General features: G+C 45.1%; 1 protein-coding gene across 7 annotated transcripts in view; it reads left to right on the top strand.

Moving 5' to 3' along the window:
* Positions 1–17,567, top strand: part of LOC116989474 (phospholipid-transporting ATPase IC-like) — a 118,534-nt gene that overhangs the window by 66,829 nt on the left and 34,138 nt on the right. For all 7 annotated transcript variants that reach the window (XM_033046888.1, XM_033046891.1, XM_033046889.1 and 4 more), the window contains 9 exons: positions 1,021–1,103; positions 3,465–3,623; positions 4,569–4,657; positions 6,149–6,342; positions 9,024–9,232; positions 10,454–10,482; positions 12,702–12,858; positions 13,534–13,722; positions 14,738–14,850. In XM_033046888.1, coding sequence (XP_032902779.1) covers positions 1,021–1,103; positions 3,465–3,623; positions 4,569–4,657; positions 6,149–6,342; positions 9,024–9,232; positions 10,454–10,482; positions 12,702–12,858; positions 13,534–13,722; positions 14,738–14,850 — 1,222 coding nt within the window. The remainder of the gene's footprint in view (positions 1–1,020; positions 1,104–3,464; positions 3,624–4,568; positions 4,658–6,148; positions 6,343–9,023; positions 9,233–10,453; positions 10,483–12,701; positions 12,859–13,533; positions 13,723–14,737; positions 14,851–17,567) is intronic.

Genomic DNA, 17,567 nt, shown 5'->3' with positions numbered 1-17,567 from the left:
TGAAATGGACACCTGTCAGCCGACTGGGGCAAATAAAAAAAAGACTGCTGATGCTGGAAACCTGAGATAAAAACAGAAAATGCTGGAAGTAGAGACAGAAGAAGCTGCAGATGCCAGAATCTTGAGTAAAACACAAAGTGCTGGAGGAACTCAGCAGGTCAGGTAGCATTTGTGAAGGAAATGGACAGGTGTTGTTTGGGGTCGGGACCCATCTCCAGACCTGACCCAAAACGTCGGCTGTTCATTTCCTTCCACAGATGCTGCCTGACCCGCCGAGTTCTGCCAGTACTCTGATTTGCACAATGCTGGAAATACTCAGCGGGTCAGAACGCATCTGTGGGAAATGCAACAGGTCGGATATGGGTTCTGATGATGGATATTCGACCTGAAACATTCGATCTGGGAGTTTCCACAGATGCAGCTTGACCTGTTTTTCAGCATTTTCTGTTTTCATAACCATCAATAATAGATGTCTAAAATGGCTGCACAGATTGCTAGATCTTCAATTGATTGATTAAAAGATCAGAATCAAAACAGGCCCTTCGGCCCACTGAGTCCACACTGACCAATGATCTCCTGGTCACACTGGTTCTGCTTTATCCCACTTCCAGATGCACTCCCTACACACCAGGGGCAATTTTACAGAGGCCAATTAATCTACAAACCCACACGTTTGTTTGGGATGTGGGTGGAAATCGGTCACAGGGACAACGTGCAAACTCCACACAGACAACACCCGAGGTCCGAATCGATCCCAGGTCTCCGGCACTTTGAGGCAGCGGCACTACCCGCTGCGCCACCGTGCCGCCCCTTTGTGGGCGGTTTCATTTGAGATCATTTTTCTGCCTACCACAGGTTTTTTAAATTGGGGTCCATTTTAACGAGATTGATCAAATTGTAAGGCTTTACAAAGGGTAAAAGAATTCTCGTATCATTCCATAAACTCTGACTGAATGAATTGGTATGTGAAAGGCCTCGTCAATTCCACAGCTTTAAGAATGGAATTATTTTTCTTTTCAGTGAAACCAACCTGAAGTACAGACAAGCATTGAGTGTCACACATGATAAGGTGAACACCTTGGACCAGTTCGCAAAGTTTGACGGTGAGTGTTTAGTCAAGGCAATAGAACATTCCCTCTCGACTTAATGCGGTTTGTTCATAAGTTTATAACTTCTCGGAGCAGAATTAGGTCATTTAACCCATTAAGTCTACTCCGCCTTTCAATCATGGCTGATCTATCTTTCCCTCTCAACCCCATTCTCCTGCCTTCTCCCCATAACCCCATTACAGTGTGAGCGTGGAGAAGATGTTTCTACTAGTGGGAGAGTCTCGGACCAGAGACCATAGGCTCAGAATAAAAGGACGTACCTTTAGAAAGGAGATAATAAATTTCTTTAGTCAGAGAGTGGAGAATCTGTAGAATTCATTGCCACAGAAGGCTGTGGAGGCCGTAAATTGATTTTTTTTTAAGGCAGAGATTGACAGATTTATGATTAGTCAGGGGTTAAGGGAGAAGGCCGGAGAATGCAGTTGAGAGGGAAAGATAGATCAGCCATGATTGAATGGCGGAGTTGGCTTGATGGGTCAAATGGCATAATTCTGCTCTTATAATTCTAGAACTTATGAACTAAAGAGAAAATTCCAACATTATTGGCCCTTTACCTCAGCCCCATTGATTTGAATGAGATTTCTAACCATTATGGAAAAACTAGGTTATATTATGTGTTTTCTCAAGTAAATATTCCAGCCAGCCTTTGATCCGAAGGGTTGCATCCCTGGAAAACTTTTAATGATGTAAATTTTGGAAATCAAAATTGCTGAGTGAAATGATGAGGAATTTGGTACATTGTGTTCTCACGCTCTAAGACTGATGCACTACTCTTTAAAAAGCTTTGTTAAGACAAGTACTTCAAAGTGTCAGTACCTCAAGTTTTGACATGGCAAAAATCCATAAATAGAACATTTGTAAATTAAGTTTAAGTTTGTTTAGAGATGCACTGTGGAAACAAGCCCTTTGCTCCACCGAGTCTATGCTGACCATCGATCATCTGTTCACACTCGTTTAATGCTAACCCACTTTCTTATCCACTTCGAGCTTAGAGCTCTATGATCTTTGCTACACAGTCTGGGCTATTTTGTTAACAAAGGCCAATTAACCAACAAACACGCATATCTTTGGGATGTGGGAGGAAACTAGAATACACCGGGGAAAACCTATGCGGTCACAGGGAGTATGTGCAAACTCCACACAGACAGTGCCCGAGGTTCATAAGTTCACAAGTTATAGGAGTAGAATTAGGCCCCATAGCAGAAGCGTCCACGTTGCGGGGCTGGAAACTGGAAGTATCCCGAGCTAATTCTGCTGCCACCATCATCTGTTGCAACAAATGATGGCTCCCACTGATTGTCGCCAGAAGCTTGCGTCCTTTTCAGGACGGATGATGACAGCGATGTCCACATTTGAAACATTGAAGATGGACATGAAAGAAGAAGACCATTCGGCCCATGGAGGCTACTCTGACATTCAATCATGGCTGATCTCTGCCTCCTAATCCCATTTTCCTGTCTTCTCCCCATAACCCTTGACATCCGTTCTAATCCAGAATTTGTCCATCTGTGCCATAAAAGTATCCATTGAATTGGCCTCCACATCCCTCTGTGGCAATGGGTTCCACAGATGAACTACACTACACTCTGACTAAAGAAGTTCCTCCTTACCTCCTTTCTAAAAGGGTGCCCTTTAATTCTGAGGCTATGACCTCTGGTCCTAGACTCTCCCACCAGTGGAAACATCCACTCTATCTATGCCGTTCATTTTTCTATAAGTTTCAATGAGGTCCCTCCTCAACCTTCTAAACTCCAGCGAGTGGAGGCCCAGTGCTGTCAAACACTCATCATATGCTAACCCACTCATTCCTGGAATCATTCCTGTAATCCTCCTCTGGATCCTCTCCAGAGCCAGCACATCCTTCCTCAGATATGGGGCCCATATTTGCTCACAGTACTCCAAATGCGGCCTGACCAGCGCCTTATAGAGCCTCAGTATTAGATCTCTGTTTTTGTATTCCAGTCCTCTTGATATAAATGCTAGAATTGAATTTGCCTTCCAGCACTACCAAGTCCCTTTGCATCTCCGATTTCTGGATTCTGTCTCCATTTAGAAAAATAATCTACGCCTTTATTCTTATTACCAAAATGCATGGTCAGAATTGAACCCAGGGGTCTTGCAATGTAAGGCATATCAAAAGAGATTTTCATTCATTTTTCTAATCGATCTGCATGCACACTGGGATGTTGTGCTGTGATAAAGAATAAATTAAAAATGTTGGCGTTACAATGTAAATTCTACTGTTCATTTGAATGTTTACCTGAAGCTTCCTCAAGTGTGAATGTTTTTGTAGATTAGTTGCTTTCTGCTTGAAGTTATTAACAGCCTTGAAATGAATACGTTTTGTTTCAACAGGTAGAATAATTTGTGAAAAACCAAATTGTGACCTGCACTCATTTATAGGCACACTGTACTGGCAAAACCAAGAGTACTCAATCGACAATGAGAAGATATTACTACGAGGGTGTCGAATACGAAATGCAGAAAAGTGCTATGGAGTGGTTATATTTGCAGGTAGTTTTGTGTGGTGATTCTCTGTGAATGTTAGATTGATTCATTATTGAAAGATACAGCATGGAAATATGCCCTTAGACCCACCGAGTCCACACTGACCATCGATCATCCATTCATGCTAGTTCTATGTTATCCAACTTTCTCACCCACTCTCCACACACAAGGTACAGTTTAGAACGGCAAAAGAACCTACAAATCGGCACATCTTTGCGATGTGGGAGGCAACCTGTGCACCCGGACGAAATCCACGCGCTTTTAGGAAAAATGTGCAAACTCCACACAGACAGCACCCGAGGTCAGGATCGAAGCTGGGTCTCTGGCCCTGTGAGGCAGCAGCTCTACCGCTGTGCCACACCTTTACCCATGGGTTTAATGCTCACTGACCTACAGTAGCTGCAACCTGCCCACTTATCTTCTGAACAGAAGTGAAAGTAGTTCATCTCAGGCTGGTACAGTGTCCCAGTCATGGCCGACTCCATCAGAACAAGCGAGATAAGTTAACAAAGTTGTAGCTCAGCCAGGCGGTAGGCGGCTTGATTGTAATCATGTATAGTCTTTTCGCTGACTGGATAGCACGCAACAAAAAAGCTTTTCACTCCATCTTGGTACACGTGACAATAATTAACAAACAACTAAAGAAAACTAAATTAACTTGCTGTGTGGGAAGGAAGGGCAGATGCGTTGTCTATACCGAAGATAGACACAAAGTGCTGGAGTAACTCAGCGGGTCAGGCATCATCTCTGGAGAAAAGGAATAGGTGACGTTTCGGATCGAGACCCTTCTGCAGACCTTGACCTGAAATGTCACCTATTCCTTTTCTCCAGAGATGATGCCTGACCCGCTGATGCCTGACCCTCTGAGTTACTCCAGCACTTTGTGTCTATCTACAGTAAATTAACTCGTCCCTTTATTTTGACTTATTTTATAACTTATTTAATTTTCAGGAGTGGATACAAAAATAATGAGGAACAGTGGGAGATACATCTTGAAGAAAACCACCATTGAACTTCTCATGAACCGTGTAGTGATGATGGTAAATGTCTTCTTGGTAACAAGCTTTATGCTCTTAAAAGTCTCAGCGTGAGAGTTAGTTAACAAGCCCATCATGTCAATGCCATTCTGTGACTACTCTGACTGAAAACTATTCCTTCCTCATATCCTTGCTCCCTTTATCTTGTATGTTTAAAGTTCGGAGTTTCTTTTGAAATCAGATGGGGTTGACAGTCAGAAACTTTTACCCAGAGTGGAAATGTCCAACACTAGAGGGTGTAGCTATGAGGTGAGAGACACAAGAGACTGCATCTGGTCGAGGGTATTGGTCCATACTGTCTGTGTGGAGCTTGCACTTTCTCCCTGTGATTACATGGGTTTCCTCATGGCACTTCAGTTTCAAGTTCAAGTTCAAGTTTATTGTCATGTGTCCCTGATAGGACAATGAAATTCTTGCTTTGCTTCAGCACACAGAACATAATAGGCATTGACTACAAAACACATGAATAAATAAACTGATAAAGTGCAAATAACAAATAATGGGTTATTTAATGTTCAGAGTTTTGTCCGAGCCAGGTTTAATAGCCTGATGGCTGTGGGGAAGTAGCTATTCCTGAACCTGGTCGTTGCAGTCTTCAGGCTCCTGTACCTTCCACCTGAAGGTAGCAGGGAGATGAGTGTGTGGCCAGGATGGTGTGGGTCTTTGATGGTGTGGGTCTTCCACATACCAAAGGCATGCGGGTTTGTGGATTAAGAGTCTTCTGTGAAATTGCCCCTAGTGTAGAGAGTGGATGCAAAAGTAGGATAACATAGAACTAATGTGAACGTGTGATTGGTAGTCAGCATGGAAAGTGCAGAGTAAAAATAAAGTTCCAGGGCCACAAAAATATGAATTGGAAGATCAGGGCTACACGTTTAGATGTGAGAGTTCAGTTCAACAGTCTAATAATAGCAGGGAGAAGCTGTTCCTACACCTTCCAGGAGTCTGGTGCTGTGTGCTTTCAGGCTTTTATATCTTCTGCCCGATGGGGGAGGAGAGAAGAAGGAACGACCAGGGTGCGAATAGTCCTTGATTGCATTCCCGAGACAGCGTGGTGCAGATGGAGTCAATGGTGGGGAGGCTGGCCTGTGTGAAGGACTGGGCTACATCCACGACTCTCTGCACTTTCTTGCAGTCTTGGGCAGAGCAGTTGCACCCTTAATGAGTCAGACAAGTGAAGAATACAGGTACAGGATACTGAGTTGGATGATCAGCCATGATCATATTGAATGGCGGTGCAGGCTCGAAGGGCCGAATGGCCTACTCCTGCACCTATTTTCTATGTTTCTATGTTTCTAGAAGGGAGATAGACACAAAAAGCTGGAGTAACTCACAATGTAAAAAATTAACAGGAAGATAACTGTTGGGGCCATATCACCTATTCACCTTTTTGCACAGTCAACTATTTCTCCATTGTTCAGACTGCAGTTACAATTACAAAATAAGGAAGCAATTGAATAATTAATTTCAATTTTTATTCGTCTAATATTCCAGGTTCTCTTGATTCTTGTGGTTATGTCACTTTGCCTTGCTGTTGGAGCTGTCGTATGGGATTCAACAGTTGGGCTGAACATGTCCTATCTTGGCTCTTTCCCCATAATACTCAATCTGGGATATGATTGCTTTTTGGCCTTCTGGTCTTATATTATCCTCATGAACTCCATCTTGCCAATGTCACTCTATGTCACGTAAGTACCTTATTGTCATGAAAGGAACACATTGTGCTGGAGTAACTCAGCAGGTCAGGTAGCAAGCATTCCTGGAAAATATGGATAGGTGAGGTTTCAGGTCGACACCCTTCTTCAGGACTAGAGAATGGAGCAGCTGGGCTTGTACACTGGAGTTTAGAAGGATTGGAGGAGATCTCATTTAAACATATAAGATTGTTAAAGGTGTGGACACAAGCTAGAGGCAGGAAACGTGTTCCCGATGTTGGGGGAGTCCAGAATCAGGGGCCACAGTGAGAACGGAGACAAGGAAACACTTTTTCTCAGGGAGAGTGGTGAGTCTGTGGAATTCTCTGCCTCAGAAGGCGGTGGAGGCGGGTTCTCTGGATGCTTTTAAGAGAGAGTTAGATAGGGCTCTTAAAAATAGCGGAGTTAGTGGATATGGGGAGAAGGCAGGAACGGGGTACTGATTGGGGATGATCAGCCATGGTCACATTGAATGGCGTTGCTGGCTCGAAGGGCCGAATGGCCTACTCCTGCACCTATTGTCTATTGACCCGAAACGTCACCTATCCATGTTCTCCAGGGATGCTACCTGACCTGCTGAGGTACTCCAGCACTTTGGGCCTTTTTTTGTGCATTAACCAGCATCTACAGTTTTTTGTTTCGACCTCATTGCCAAGTCATAAATTACTCAGAGTTTAGTTTAGTTTTGAGGTACAGCGCGGAAACAGGCCCTTCGGCCCACCGAATCTGTGCCGACCAGCGATCCCCGCACACACTAACGCTATCCTACACATACAAGGGACTATTTACAATTATACCCAGCCAATTAACCTACAAACCTGTATGTCTTTGGAGTGTGGGAGGAAACGGGAGATCCCAGAGAAAACCCACGCAGATCATGGGGAGAACGTACAAACTCCGTACAGACAGGCGACCTTAGTCAGGATCAATCCCAGGTTTCTGGTGCTGTAAGGCAGCAACTCTACTGCTGCATCACCGTCCCGTTCCTCCCTTCCCCATCCCTCCCCCCGCCCCCAGTTTTGAATGGTTTATCCTTTTTACTGGTTATTTAAAACAATGGATTGAGAACGAAACAAAGAAAATATCTTGGTAATTGTACTTGTTTGATTTAAACTATTCGCCAGTAACACTTCTATGGAACTGATCTATGGAAGGATGCACTACAATATTGAGATTGCTGTGGAACTGGTGTGCTACAATGCTGAGAACTATATTCTGCACTCTGTATCTTCCCCTTTGCTTTACCTATTGGACATGATTGGCAAATTGGTGGACAAAGGCTAGAGATGAGAAGAAGACAGAAGCGAGCAAGATATGGAGAGAAGAGAAATGTAAAGACTGAGGGATGGGGAAGGGGAAGGAGGGGTGGGATAGTGGGAGTGATGGGGATGCACTACTGTAGGGGAGGTGAAACCTAAAATTGGAGAATTCTATGTTCATGTTTTAGGGCTGTAAGATAGCCAAGCATAATATGAGGCGTCACACCTTTACCTTACCCGAGCAGTTGATGGTTTTGCCATGGGGGGCTCAGCTTACAGAATAGTACATATGTCTTCTTCTTCTTGCGTATGGCGTGCAAAGCCTAAAGTTGTAGGACAACTTGTTCTATTTGATCTTATTTGATTGTGCACGCCAGGGTTGATTGCATTTGTGTGAAATGGGGCGGACCCACGTGAGGATTGCAATCTCCCACCCCAGCTATGTATGTAAGGCAGCAGTTTCTATGATGCACAAGGTCTCATATTGTGCAAAGTGCATGCAGGATTTCTGCCTGCATATTGTACCCAGGTCCTGTAGAGGGAAGTATTTGACTAAATTCGAAGGGAGAAGTTCAGACCATTCGAGCTGCGCTTCCCGTTCACTCTGCAAAAACATTCCCTGATGGAGATAGAAAGCTCTTACATGTCCATATTGTCCTTGGAATATAATGTATCCCAAACTGCTAATGACATGGAACTGTAACCTGTGGGGCCAAAAAACAACCGCCAACTCTGAAAAACAAAGTTTCTCGGAACTGGTTTGCCAACAATATTCTCTTTAACGTTCTGTGGAGTGCATTTATACATGATGGTGAGGATAATGTCTGTACTTGTAAACCGAGTGAGTCTAGGACCAGAGGCCATTGCCTCAGATTAAAAGGACACCTTTAGGAAGGAGATGAGGAGGAATTTCTTGAGTCAGAGTGTGGTGAGTCTGTGGAATGCATAGCCACAGTCGGCTGTGGAGGCCAAGTCAATCATTATTTTTACGGTGGAGATTGAAAGATTCTTGATTAGTACGGGTGTCAGGAGTTATGGGGAGAAGGCAGGAGAATGGGGTAGAGAGGGAAAGATAGATCAGCCACGTTTGAATGGCGGAGTAGACTTAATGGGCCGAATGGCCTAATTCTGCTCCTGTAACTTATGAACTGCTTTGAATAATTGTAAATTTGCCTGACTTCAACATCACTGTAGGCAAACTTAGCTTAGATGATTCGCTGTGCAGGAAGGAAATGCAGATGCTGGTTTAAACCCAAGATAGACACAAAATGCTGGAGTAACTCAGCGGGACAGGCAGCGTCTCTGGAGAGAAGGAATGGGTGACATTTTGGGTCGAGACCCAGCTAAGTTACTCCAGCTTTTTTGTGTCTATTATTGATTTGCTGTGTTCTTTAAAGAGTGTATCTTTTATTCCAGTTTTGAACTTCTCCATGTGGCTCAGAGTTTTTTCATTAAATGGGATTTGGAGATGTATTGTGAAGAGAGTGACACTCCGGCCAATGCAAGGACTACGACCCTGAATGAAGAACTGGGGCAGATCAAATATATTTTCTCGGATAAAACAGGCACTCTGACTCAAAACATCTTGGCCTTTAAAAAATGTTGCATCGATGGTCAGATCTATGGTAAATGCTCCTCTATGTAAATGTGGAAATATTAATGTTTTCTTTCAGTGAGTGTAGTTTGTAATGGAAATGGTTCATGACTTTGAGGATGCTATTTTTGATTGAAAGTTGCAGCAAGGAAACAGGCCCTTCAGCCCAGCAGGTACATGCCGACCACTGATCACCCATTCAGACGGCTTCTATGCTATCCTACTTTTGCATCCACACCTTGAACACTAGGGGCAACTTACAGTGGCCAATTAATCTTCAAATCTGCATGTGGGAGGGAACCAGAGCACCCTGAGGAAACCCATGCGGTTACGGGGAGAAGGTGCAAACTCCGCACAGACAGCACCCGAGGTCAGGGTGGAACCCGGGTCTTTTACGCCACATCACTGTGCTGCTTGTTGCTAGAACTCGAGGGCCTGAGTTATAAGGAGAGGTTGGGCAAGCTCGGATTTTATTCCCTGAAGCACAGGAGGACGAGGGGTGATTTTTATAGAGATGTCAAAAATCATGAGAGGAATAGATAGGGTGAATGCACAGAGTGTTTTTTCCCCAGGGTAAGTGAATCAAGAAGTGGAGGACACAGGTTCAAGATGAGCGGGGAAAGATTTAACAAAAACTTGAGGGGCAACATTTTCACAAGGAGGGTGGTGAGCACATGGAACAAGCTGCTGGAGTAACTCAGCGAGACAGTATCTCTGGAGAACATGCATGGCTAGTGTTTGGTTCGGGACACTTCTTCACACTTCTTCCACATATGCTGCCTGACCTACTAATGTACTCCAGAACTTGATGTCCTTTTTTTTGTAAACTAGCATCTGCAGTTCCTTGTTTCTTCATCTAAGTGCTGAAGGAACTCAGCGGGCCAGGGGGCATCTGGTGAGGGAATGGACAGGCAATGTATTGGGCCAGGACTCTTGTTTAAGTTTAGGTTTATTATTGTCACATATACTGAGGTTTAGTGAAGAGCTTTGTTTTGCATGCTTTCCAATCAAACCAGATAATACTATGCACAAATACAGTCGTCAAATGCAAGTACAATGGGTTGAACAAAGGGGACGATACTTCAGATTTTATTATTTGAATATCTTTAAAATATTACTGTCAGTTGTGACCATTCTATATATATATATAATATTTTTGTGATCTAATATTATAATAATAAGTATATAATATATATAATAATAATAATAATAATATAATTATAATCTAATAGTTGAATTCTCTAATTTTCAGGGAACCAATATGATGGTGCTGCCGCAACAGTAAGTACTTGTTAAAGAGAATTATTCTTTATTGGCCAGCTTATGATTTTGACTGAGCAAGCAAACAGTCCCACACAGTAGCGCAGGTTTGGTCAGGGACATCTATTCATCCTGCCTCTCAACACTGGGCGGTACAGTGACGCAGTGGTAGAGTTGCTGCCTTCCAGCGCCAGAGACCCGGGTTCGATCCTGACCACGGGTATTTGTCTGTATGGAGTTTGTACGTTCTCCCCGTGACCGAACTGAGTTTTCCCTGGGAGCACCAGTTACAACGTACAGATTTGTAGGCTAATTGTCTTGGTGTCATTATAAATGTTCCCTAGTGTGCATAGGATGGTGTTAGTGTGCAGGGATCGCTGGTTGGTGTGGACTCGGTGGGCAGAAGGGCCTGTTTATCTCAAAACGTAACTAAACAAAACAGCAAGGAGCAGTACACCTTGGCCGCCATCGTCGGCAGCAAGCAGCAGCAGCTACACTGCAAGCAGCTACATAGCTACACAACTAAACTAAACACGAAGTGACGCAGGCTGCCAAGAATTGACACCCTGACTGCCTAGTGCCATGGATACTACATGAGATTAATATTTGACACGGCCCTTAGTAGCAGTTTGAGGTGCGACCTGGAAGATTATCTTGCGTCGGGGGATTCTGGGGATTTTGTCAAGTGGGGGGGGGTCAAAGAGCAAATGCACTGAACCTATCGATAGGTATATTATGAAAGGAAGGTTAACAAAGTAATGGTGGGAGATTCAATGGTGGTGTTTCCACCCACGGTCTAGAGGGCATTGCTTTAAGGTGAGAGGGGCAAAATTTGAAGAAGATGTTCAGGGAAGGATTTTTCACAGAGTGACGGGTGCCTGGAATGCGCTGCCAGGAATGTTGGTGGAGGCTGTGGAAGAGGTGATAACGAGGGGATACGAACATTGCAACTAGCAGGACACCTAGGTTGGGGGAGGAATGGGGAGGTAGGGAATGCAAGGGTCACTTGAAATTAGAGACATCACTATTCATACCATTAGGTTGTAAGCTGCACAAGCGAAATATGAGGTGCTGTTCCTCCAATTTGTGTGTGGCCTCACTGTGACAGTGGTGGAGACCCAGGAAAGGAAGGTCAGTATGGGAATGGGGAGTTAAATTGTTTGGCAACTGGGAGATCACGTAGGCCAAGGCGGACTGAGCGAAGGCGTTCTGCGAAACGATCTCCCAGTCTGCGCTGATATTTAAGAGTTCACACCGAGAACAACGGATACAGTAGATGAGGTTGGGGGAGGTTGTATTGTAGCGTTGAGATTGTACTAGACTAGAGATACAGCAGGGAAACAGGCCCTTCGGCCCACCGAGTCCGCGCCGACCAGCGATCACCCCATCCGCTAGCACTATCCTACACACTGGTGACAATTTACAAATTACTAGAAGCCAATTAACCTACAAACCGGCACATCTTTGGAATGTGGGAGGAAACCGGAGCACCCGGAGAAAACCCACACGGTCTCAGGCAGAACGAGCAAACTCCACACAGACAGCACCCATAGTCAGGATCGAACCCAGGTCTCTTTGCAACGAGGCAGCAACCTTACTGCTGCGCCACTGCGCCGCCCTTCGAAAAATGAACGCTCTCTCCACAAATGGTTTCTCACTTTCCCGGTGTTTCCAGCATTTGTGTTTGTATTAATTAAAATGTCATTCAATCCAATTGAGCATTTACCAATTAACCAATTTTTCTGGACAAAAAAAAGTCGTAGTGCTGCAAGAAACTCAGTCGGTCAGGCATCATCTGGGGAGGGAATGGTCAGACGAAGTTTGAAGAAGGGTCTCGACTCCAAAGGTCATCTGTCAATTCCATCCACCAATGCTGGCTGACCCGCTGAGTTCCTCCAACATAGACACAAAATGCTGGAGTAACAGGCAGCATCTCTGGAGATGCTGCCTGTTACTCCAGCATCTTCGGTATAAACCAGCATCTGCAGTTTCTTCCTCTGACCTCCTCGAACACTTTGCTTTATGCCCCAGATTCCAGCATCGGCTGTTCCTTGTGCGTCCAGCCTCATCTTTTTGGCCTGGATTTGTACGATGCACGATAAAACTGTTCAAAGTGAAATCCAGTCTGCTCTGCGTCCTTGGGGACCTCCATGCTCAGGAACGCATTTAAGACTCTATTCGGCAACCAGTTGTGCACCACTCTCTCTGTCTGACGCTGAATGTCACTGGGTCTTTTACAGATGGCTGACCTCAGCTGGAACACGTATGCTGACGGAAAGCTCAAGTTCTACGACTCTTCGCTAGTGCAACTGGTCCAATCAGGGGAGCAGCCGGGAGTCCGCGATTTCTTTAAATTGCTGGCTCTTTGTCACACAGTCATGGTGGAGGAGAAAGATGGTGAGTCTGAAGTGCCATCATTTAGCAGGTATGCAATCACGTTGGCTTTTGAGCGGAGCATGGTCAGAAACTGTCGATGGACACAAAATGCTGGAGTAACTCAGCTGGTCAGGCAGCATCGCTGGAGAAAAGGAATAGGTGATGTTTCGGGTTGAGACCCTTCCTCAGACACTGGTCAGATACTGGTTATGCTGATCTCAAAACGGTAGACCTATACTCTTCAGAGCTTGGAAGAATGAGCGTTGATCTTGTTGACATATATTTAAGGGGCTATATATAATTCACAGGGTAATCAGATCGATTGGGAGATCAGGATTACACCCTTGGCTTAGGAGAGGTCCATGCTCGAGTTTGGTAGTGGGGAAGAAGCTGTTCCTGAATCTGGTGGTTCATGATTTCAAGCTTTGGTGGCTTCTGGCTGATAGGGGAAGAGAGAAGAGGGAATGACCAGGGTGTGAGTGGACCTGGATTATGTTGGCTGTGTGAAGTGTAGATGGAGTCGATGAGGGGCAGGCTGGTTTGTGTGATAGTCTAGGGCGATGTATACAAGTACCAGAGAGCTGCTAACACACGAGTCCACCTGCTCATTGTGGACTTGTGGAGAGCCCATCCTCCACTCTGCTCTGGGCCACATTTGACTGTTGATTTTCTTCCTCTTGTTTCTCTTTCTTCAAGGTCAGCTCATTTACCAGGCAGCCTCTCCAGATGAAGGTGCTCTAGTATTAGCAGCAAGAAACTTTGGCTATGTGTTTCTGTCCCGCACACAGGATAGCATAACCATCAGCGAGCTGGGCGTGCAGAAGACATACACAGTGCTGGCCATCCTGGACTTCACCAGCAGTCGCAAGAGAATGTCTATCATCCGTAAGTGACCCCAAAGATAAACGTGGGGTGAAAAGTACATTAGTATTACAACGGTCCTCTTCGGTCTGGTGAAACTTCAGTGATTCCAGTTATCAAATATCAAAGATAGACACAAAGTGCTGGAGTGCCTCAACGGGTCATGCAGCATCTCTGGAGAAAAAATCTCTTGGGGCTCAACGATTGCCGACATAATCCAGTTCCAACTCAATGGTAGAGTTGCTGCCTTTGCCCCTGTCCCACTTAGGAAACCTGAACGGAAACCTCTGGAGACTTTGCGCCCCTACCCAAGGTTTCCGTGCGGTTCCCGGAGGTTTTTGTCAGTCTCCCTAATGGTCGAAAGTGGTTTCCGCTTCTTCTATAGAACATAGACAAAAACCTCCAGGAACCTCCGGGAACCGCACGGAAACCTTAGGTGGGGCGCAAAGTCTCCAGAGGTTTCCGTTCAGGTTTCCTAAGTGGGACAGGGGCATAATATTACAGTGCCAGATACCCGGATTCGATCTGTGTGGGGTAAGAAACCCACAACTTGTCCTGCACATCTCCTTTATACTTTGCCACTCTCATCTTAAAGCTATGCCTGGATTGTTTCCCATCCCTACCTCAATTTGACCACTTCCCAAAGATCCTCATTGAAATGTATTGGGTCTGTATTCTCTCTAACATTAGGCTTCAACCTCCAGTTTGACCCACTCAAAGGCAAACTGCAAGTATGTTTTATGTTAAACTTGTTCTTGGGAAGGTCTGGATCCCACCATCAGGAACAGCTTCATCCACTCTGTAGGTACACAAAAATGCTGGAGAAACTCAGCGGGTGCAGCAGCATCTATGAACCTGAAATTGCCCCTAGTGTGTGCAGGATAGCGTTAATGTGCGGGAATCGTCGGTCGATGTGGACTCGGTGGGCCGAAGGGCCTGTTTCCGGCGCAGTATCTCTGAAACTGAAAATGAAAAGCTAAACTAAAGAGTTGCACGGCAACCTTTCCTGCTCTCTGAATGTTTACGTTTTATCTTGCAGTGAAAGATTCTGAAGGGAAGATTAAGCTGTTCTCCAAAGGAGCAGACACGGTGATATATGAAAGACTTCAGCTCAACTGTCCACACATGGAGAGCACTCAAATGACACTCGATGTAAGGGTAGTACATGTTTACTGATTACTGAGACAATTAGAAACTAATTGGGACGACAGATGGCACAATGGGCTAAGTGTTCGGCTGGCAACCGGAAGGTAGCCGGTTCGAATCCCGCTTGGAGTGCATACTGTCGTTGTGTCCTTGGGCAAGACACTTCACCCACCTTTGCCTGTGTGTGAATGTGTGTGAATGTGTGTGAGTGACTGGTGGTGGTCGGATGGGCCGTAGGCGCAGATTGGCAGTCACGCTTCCGTCAGTCTGCCCCAGGGCAGCTGTGGCTACAGAAGTAGCTTACCACCACCGAGTGTGACTGAGGAGTGAATGAATAATGCGATGTAAAGCGCCTTGAGTATTAGAAATGCGCTATATAAATCCCATCCATTATTATTATTATTAACCGATCTCCTGAGGTCTATGGGGGATCTCTGTGGTAATTCAAAAAACTGCCATATTTTGATTATGCAGAGAGACCCTGAGAGTTGGGACATTAATGTTTTTATTGTTTCTCAGTTTCATATTGTTCAGTTTTTCAAATGTTAATTTCATGAGCCTTCACTTTAGTAAATGTTAAGTGGATGAAAACTCGTTGTTCGGCACATGTGGAGTGAGTTGGAGATTCCAACTCTCTCTCTCTCTCTCTCTCTCTCTGTATGGAACTGGTAAATTGATTTGATATTTCCTGTTGGAGACACAAGGAACTGCAGATTTTGGATAGCGTTAATGTGCGGGGATCGCTGGTTGGCGCAGACTTGGTGGGCCGAAGGGCCTGTCTCAGAGCTGTATCTCTAAACTAAACTAAACTAGACTAAGATGCAGGGGGAAGGGTTTCTTGGTTCCAATGAAAATCGCAGGGGATGCTTTTAACATATTAAAGTAGAGGGGGTGGGGTAGAGCCAGCCAGGGTCAGTTTAACCCGTGTGTGGTTCACTGTTTGTAGCCTGGTGTGAGCACCTCATTTTGCTGTGAGTTATTTTACCAAGGTCAAAAGTCCCTGACCTCTTGATCCAATCTCTGTTGTTAAATAATTAAAGTGAATCACATGCATTGATGATGTTGTTCTGCGGGCAAAATATGATGGGTGGGGGGAAATAATGTGACAGATTGTCCAGGCCAACTTCCTGAAGGGAAGGATTGGAACTGCCGATGGGACCAATTAACCAGGAATTAAGGTTTTTATATCGCAAAGTGGTATATTGTTCATTTTGTGTAGTTTCGTGTGCAGTTTTGGTCTCCAAATTTGAGGAAGGACATTCTTGCTATTGAGGGAGTGCAGCGTGGGTTCAAGAGGTTAAATCCCGGGAAGGCGGGACTGTCATATGTTGAAAGAATGGAGCGACTGGGTTTATATACACTGGAATTTAGGAGAAGGAGGAAACGTATAAGATTATTAAGGGATTGGACAGGCTAGAAGCAGGAAATATGTTCCCAATGTTGGGGGAGTCCAGAATCGGGGGCCACAGTTTCAGAATAAGGGGTAGGCCATTTAAAACAGAGATGAGGAAGAACTTTTTCATCCAGAGAGTTGTGAATCTGTGGAATTCTCTGCCTCAGAGGCCAATTCTCTGGATGCTTTCAAGAGAGAGTTGGATAGAGCTCTTAAAGATAGCGGAGTCAAGGGATATAGGGAGAAGGCAGGAAAGGGATACTGAATGTGGATGATCAGCCATGAGAATGGCGGTGCTGGCTCGAAGGGCCGAATGGCCTTCTCCTGCATCTATTGTCTATTGTCTATTAACAATTAACTTGGGTGGTGCAGCTGGTCGAGCTTCTACCTCACACACCGTTCCCACTAATTCAATGTTATCCCACTTTCTCATTCATACTCTACACTAAACTATAGGGGCGAAACAGTGGTGTAGTTGATAGTGAAGCACGAGTGCCAGAGACCCAGGGTCAGAGGTTCTAGGAGAAGAATTAGGCCATTCGGCCCATCAAGCCTACTCCGCCATTCAATCATGGCTGATCTGCCTTTCCCTCTCAAGCCCATTCTCCTGCCTTCTCCCCATAACCCCCAACATTCTTACTAATCAAGAAATCCGATCCTGACCTTGGGTGCTGTCTGAGTGGAGTTTGCACATTCTGTGACCTTGTGGGCATCCTCCGGGTGCTCCGCTTTCCTCCCACATCCCAATGGCGTGCGGGTTTCAGGTTAATCTGCCTCTGTAAATTGCTCCTTGTGTGAAGGGAGTGGATGAGAAAGTGGAATAATATAGAACTAGTGTGAACTGGTGATTGGTGGCTGTTGTGGACTCGGTGGGCCGAAGGGCCTGTTTCCACGCTGTATCTCTAAACTGAACTAAATGAAAGAACATTCTTCTCATTGCTGAAGATGCAATCATGTTGCAATTTTTCTTCTGACTCGCCTCAAAGAAGCTGTCAACAGTAAATACCTGGATAGACACAAAATGCTGGAGTAGCTCAGCGGGACAGGCCGCTCCTGATCTAGGATGTTTCCAGTAGTGGGAGAGTCTCGGGTCAGAAGGCACAGTTTCAGAATAAAAGGACATACCTTTAAAAAGGAGATGAGGAGGATTTTCTGTAGCCAGAGGGTGGCAAAACTGTGGAATTTATTGCCACAAATGGAGGGTGGAGGGCAAATGTACACGGGGGGGGGAAATGGAGGAGGACTGGCCAAATTTTTGTGCCTTCCACCACAGTGAAGAATGCTGTGGTGGATGTTTGTGTTACAGTTTTATTGTGTGTTCTTTATTATT

Source organism: Amblyraja radiata, chromosome 29, assembly GCF_010909765.2.
Source record: "Amblyraja radiata isolate CabotCenter1 chromosome 29, sAmbRad1.1.pri, whole genome shotgun sequence".
Classification (NCBI taxonomy): Eukaryota; Metazoa; Chordata; class Chondrichthyes; order Rajiformes; family Rajidae; genus Amblyraja; species Amblyraja radiata.
Note: the sequence above shows the minus strand (reverse complement) of the source record. Positions and strands in the feature narration are given on the sequence as shown.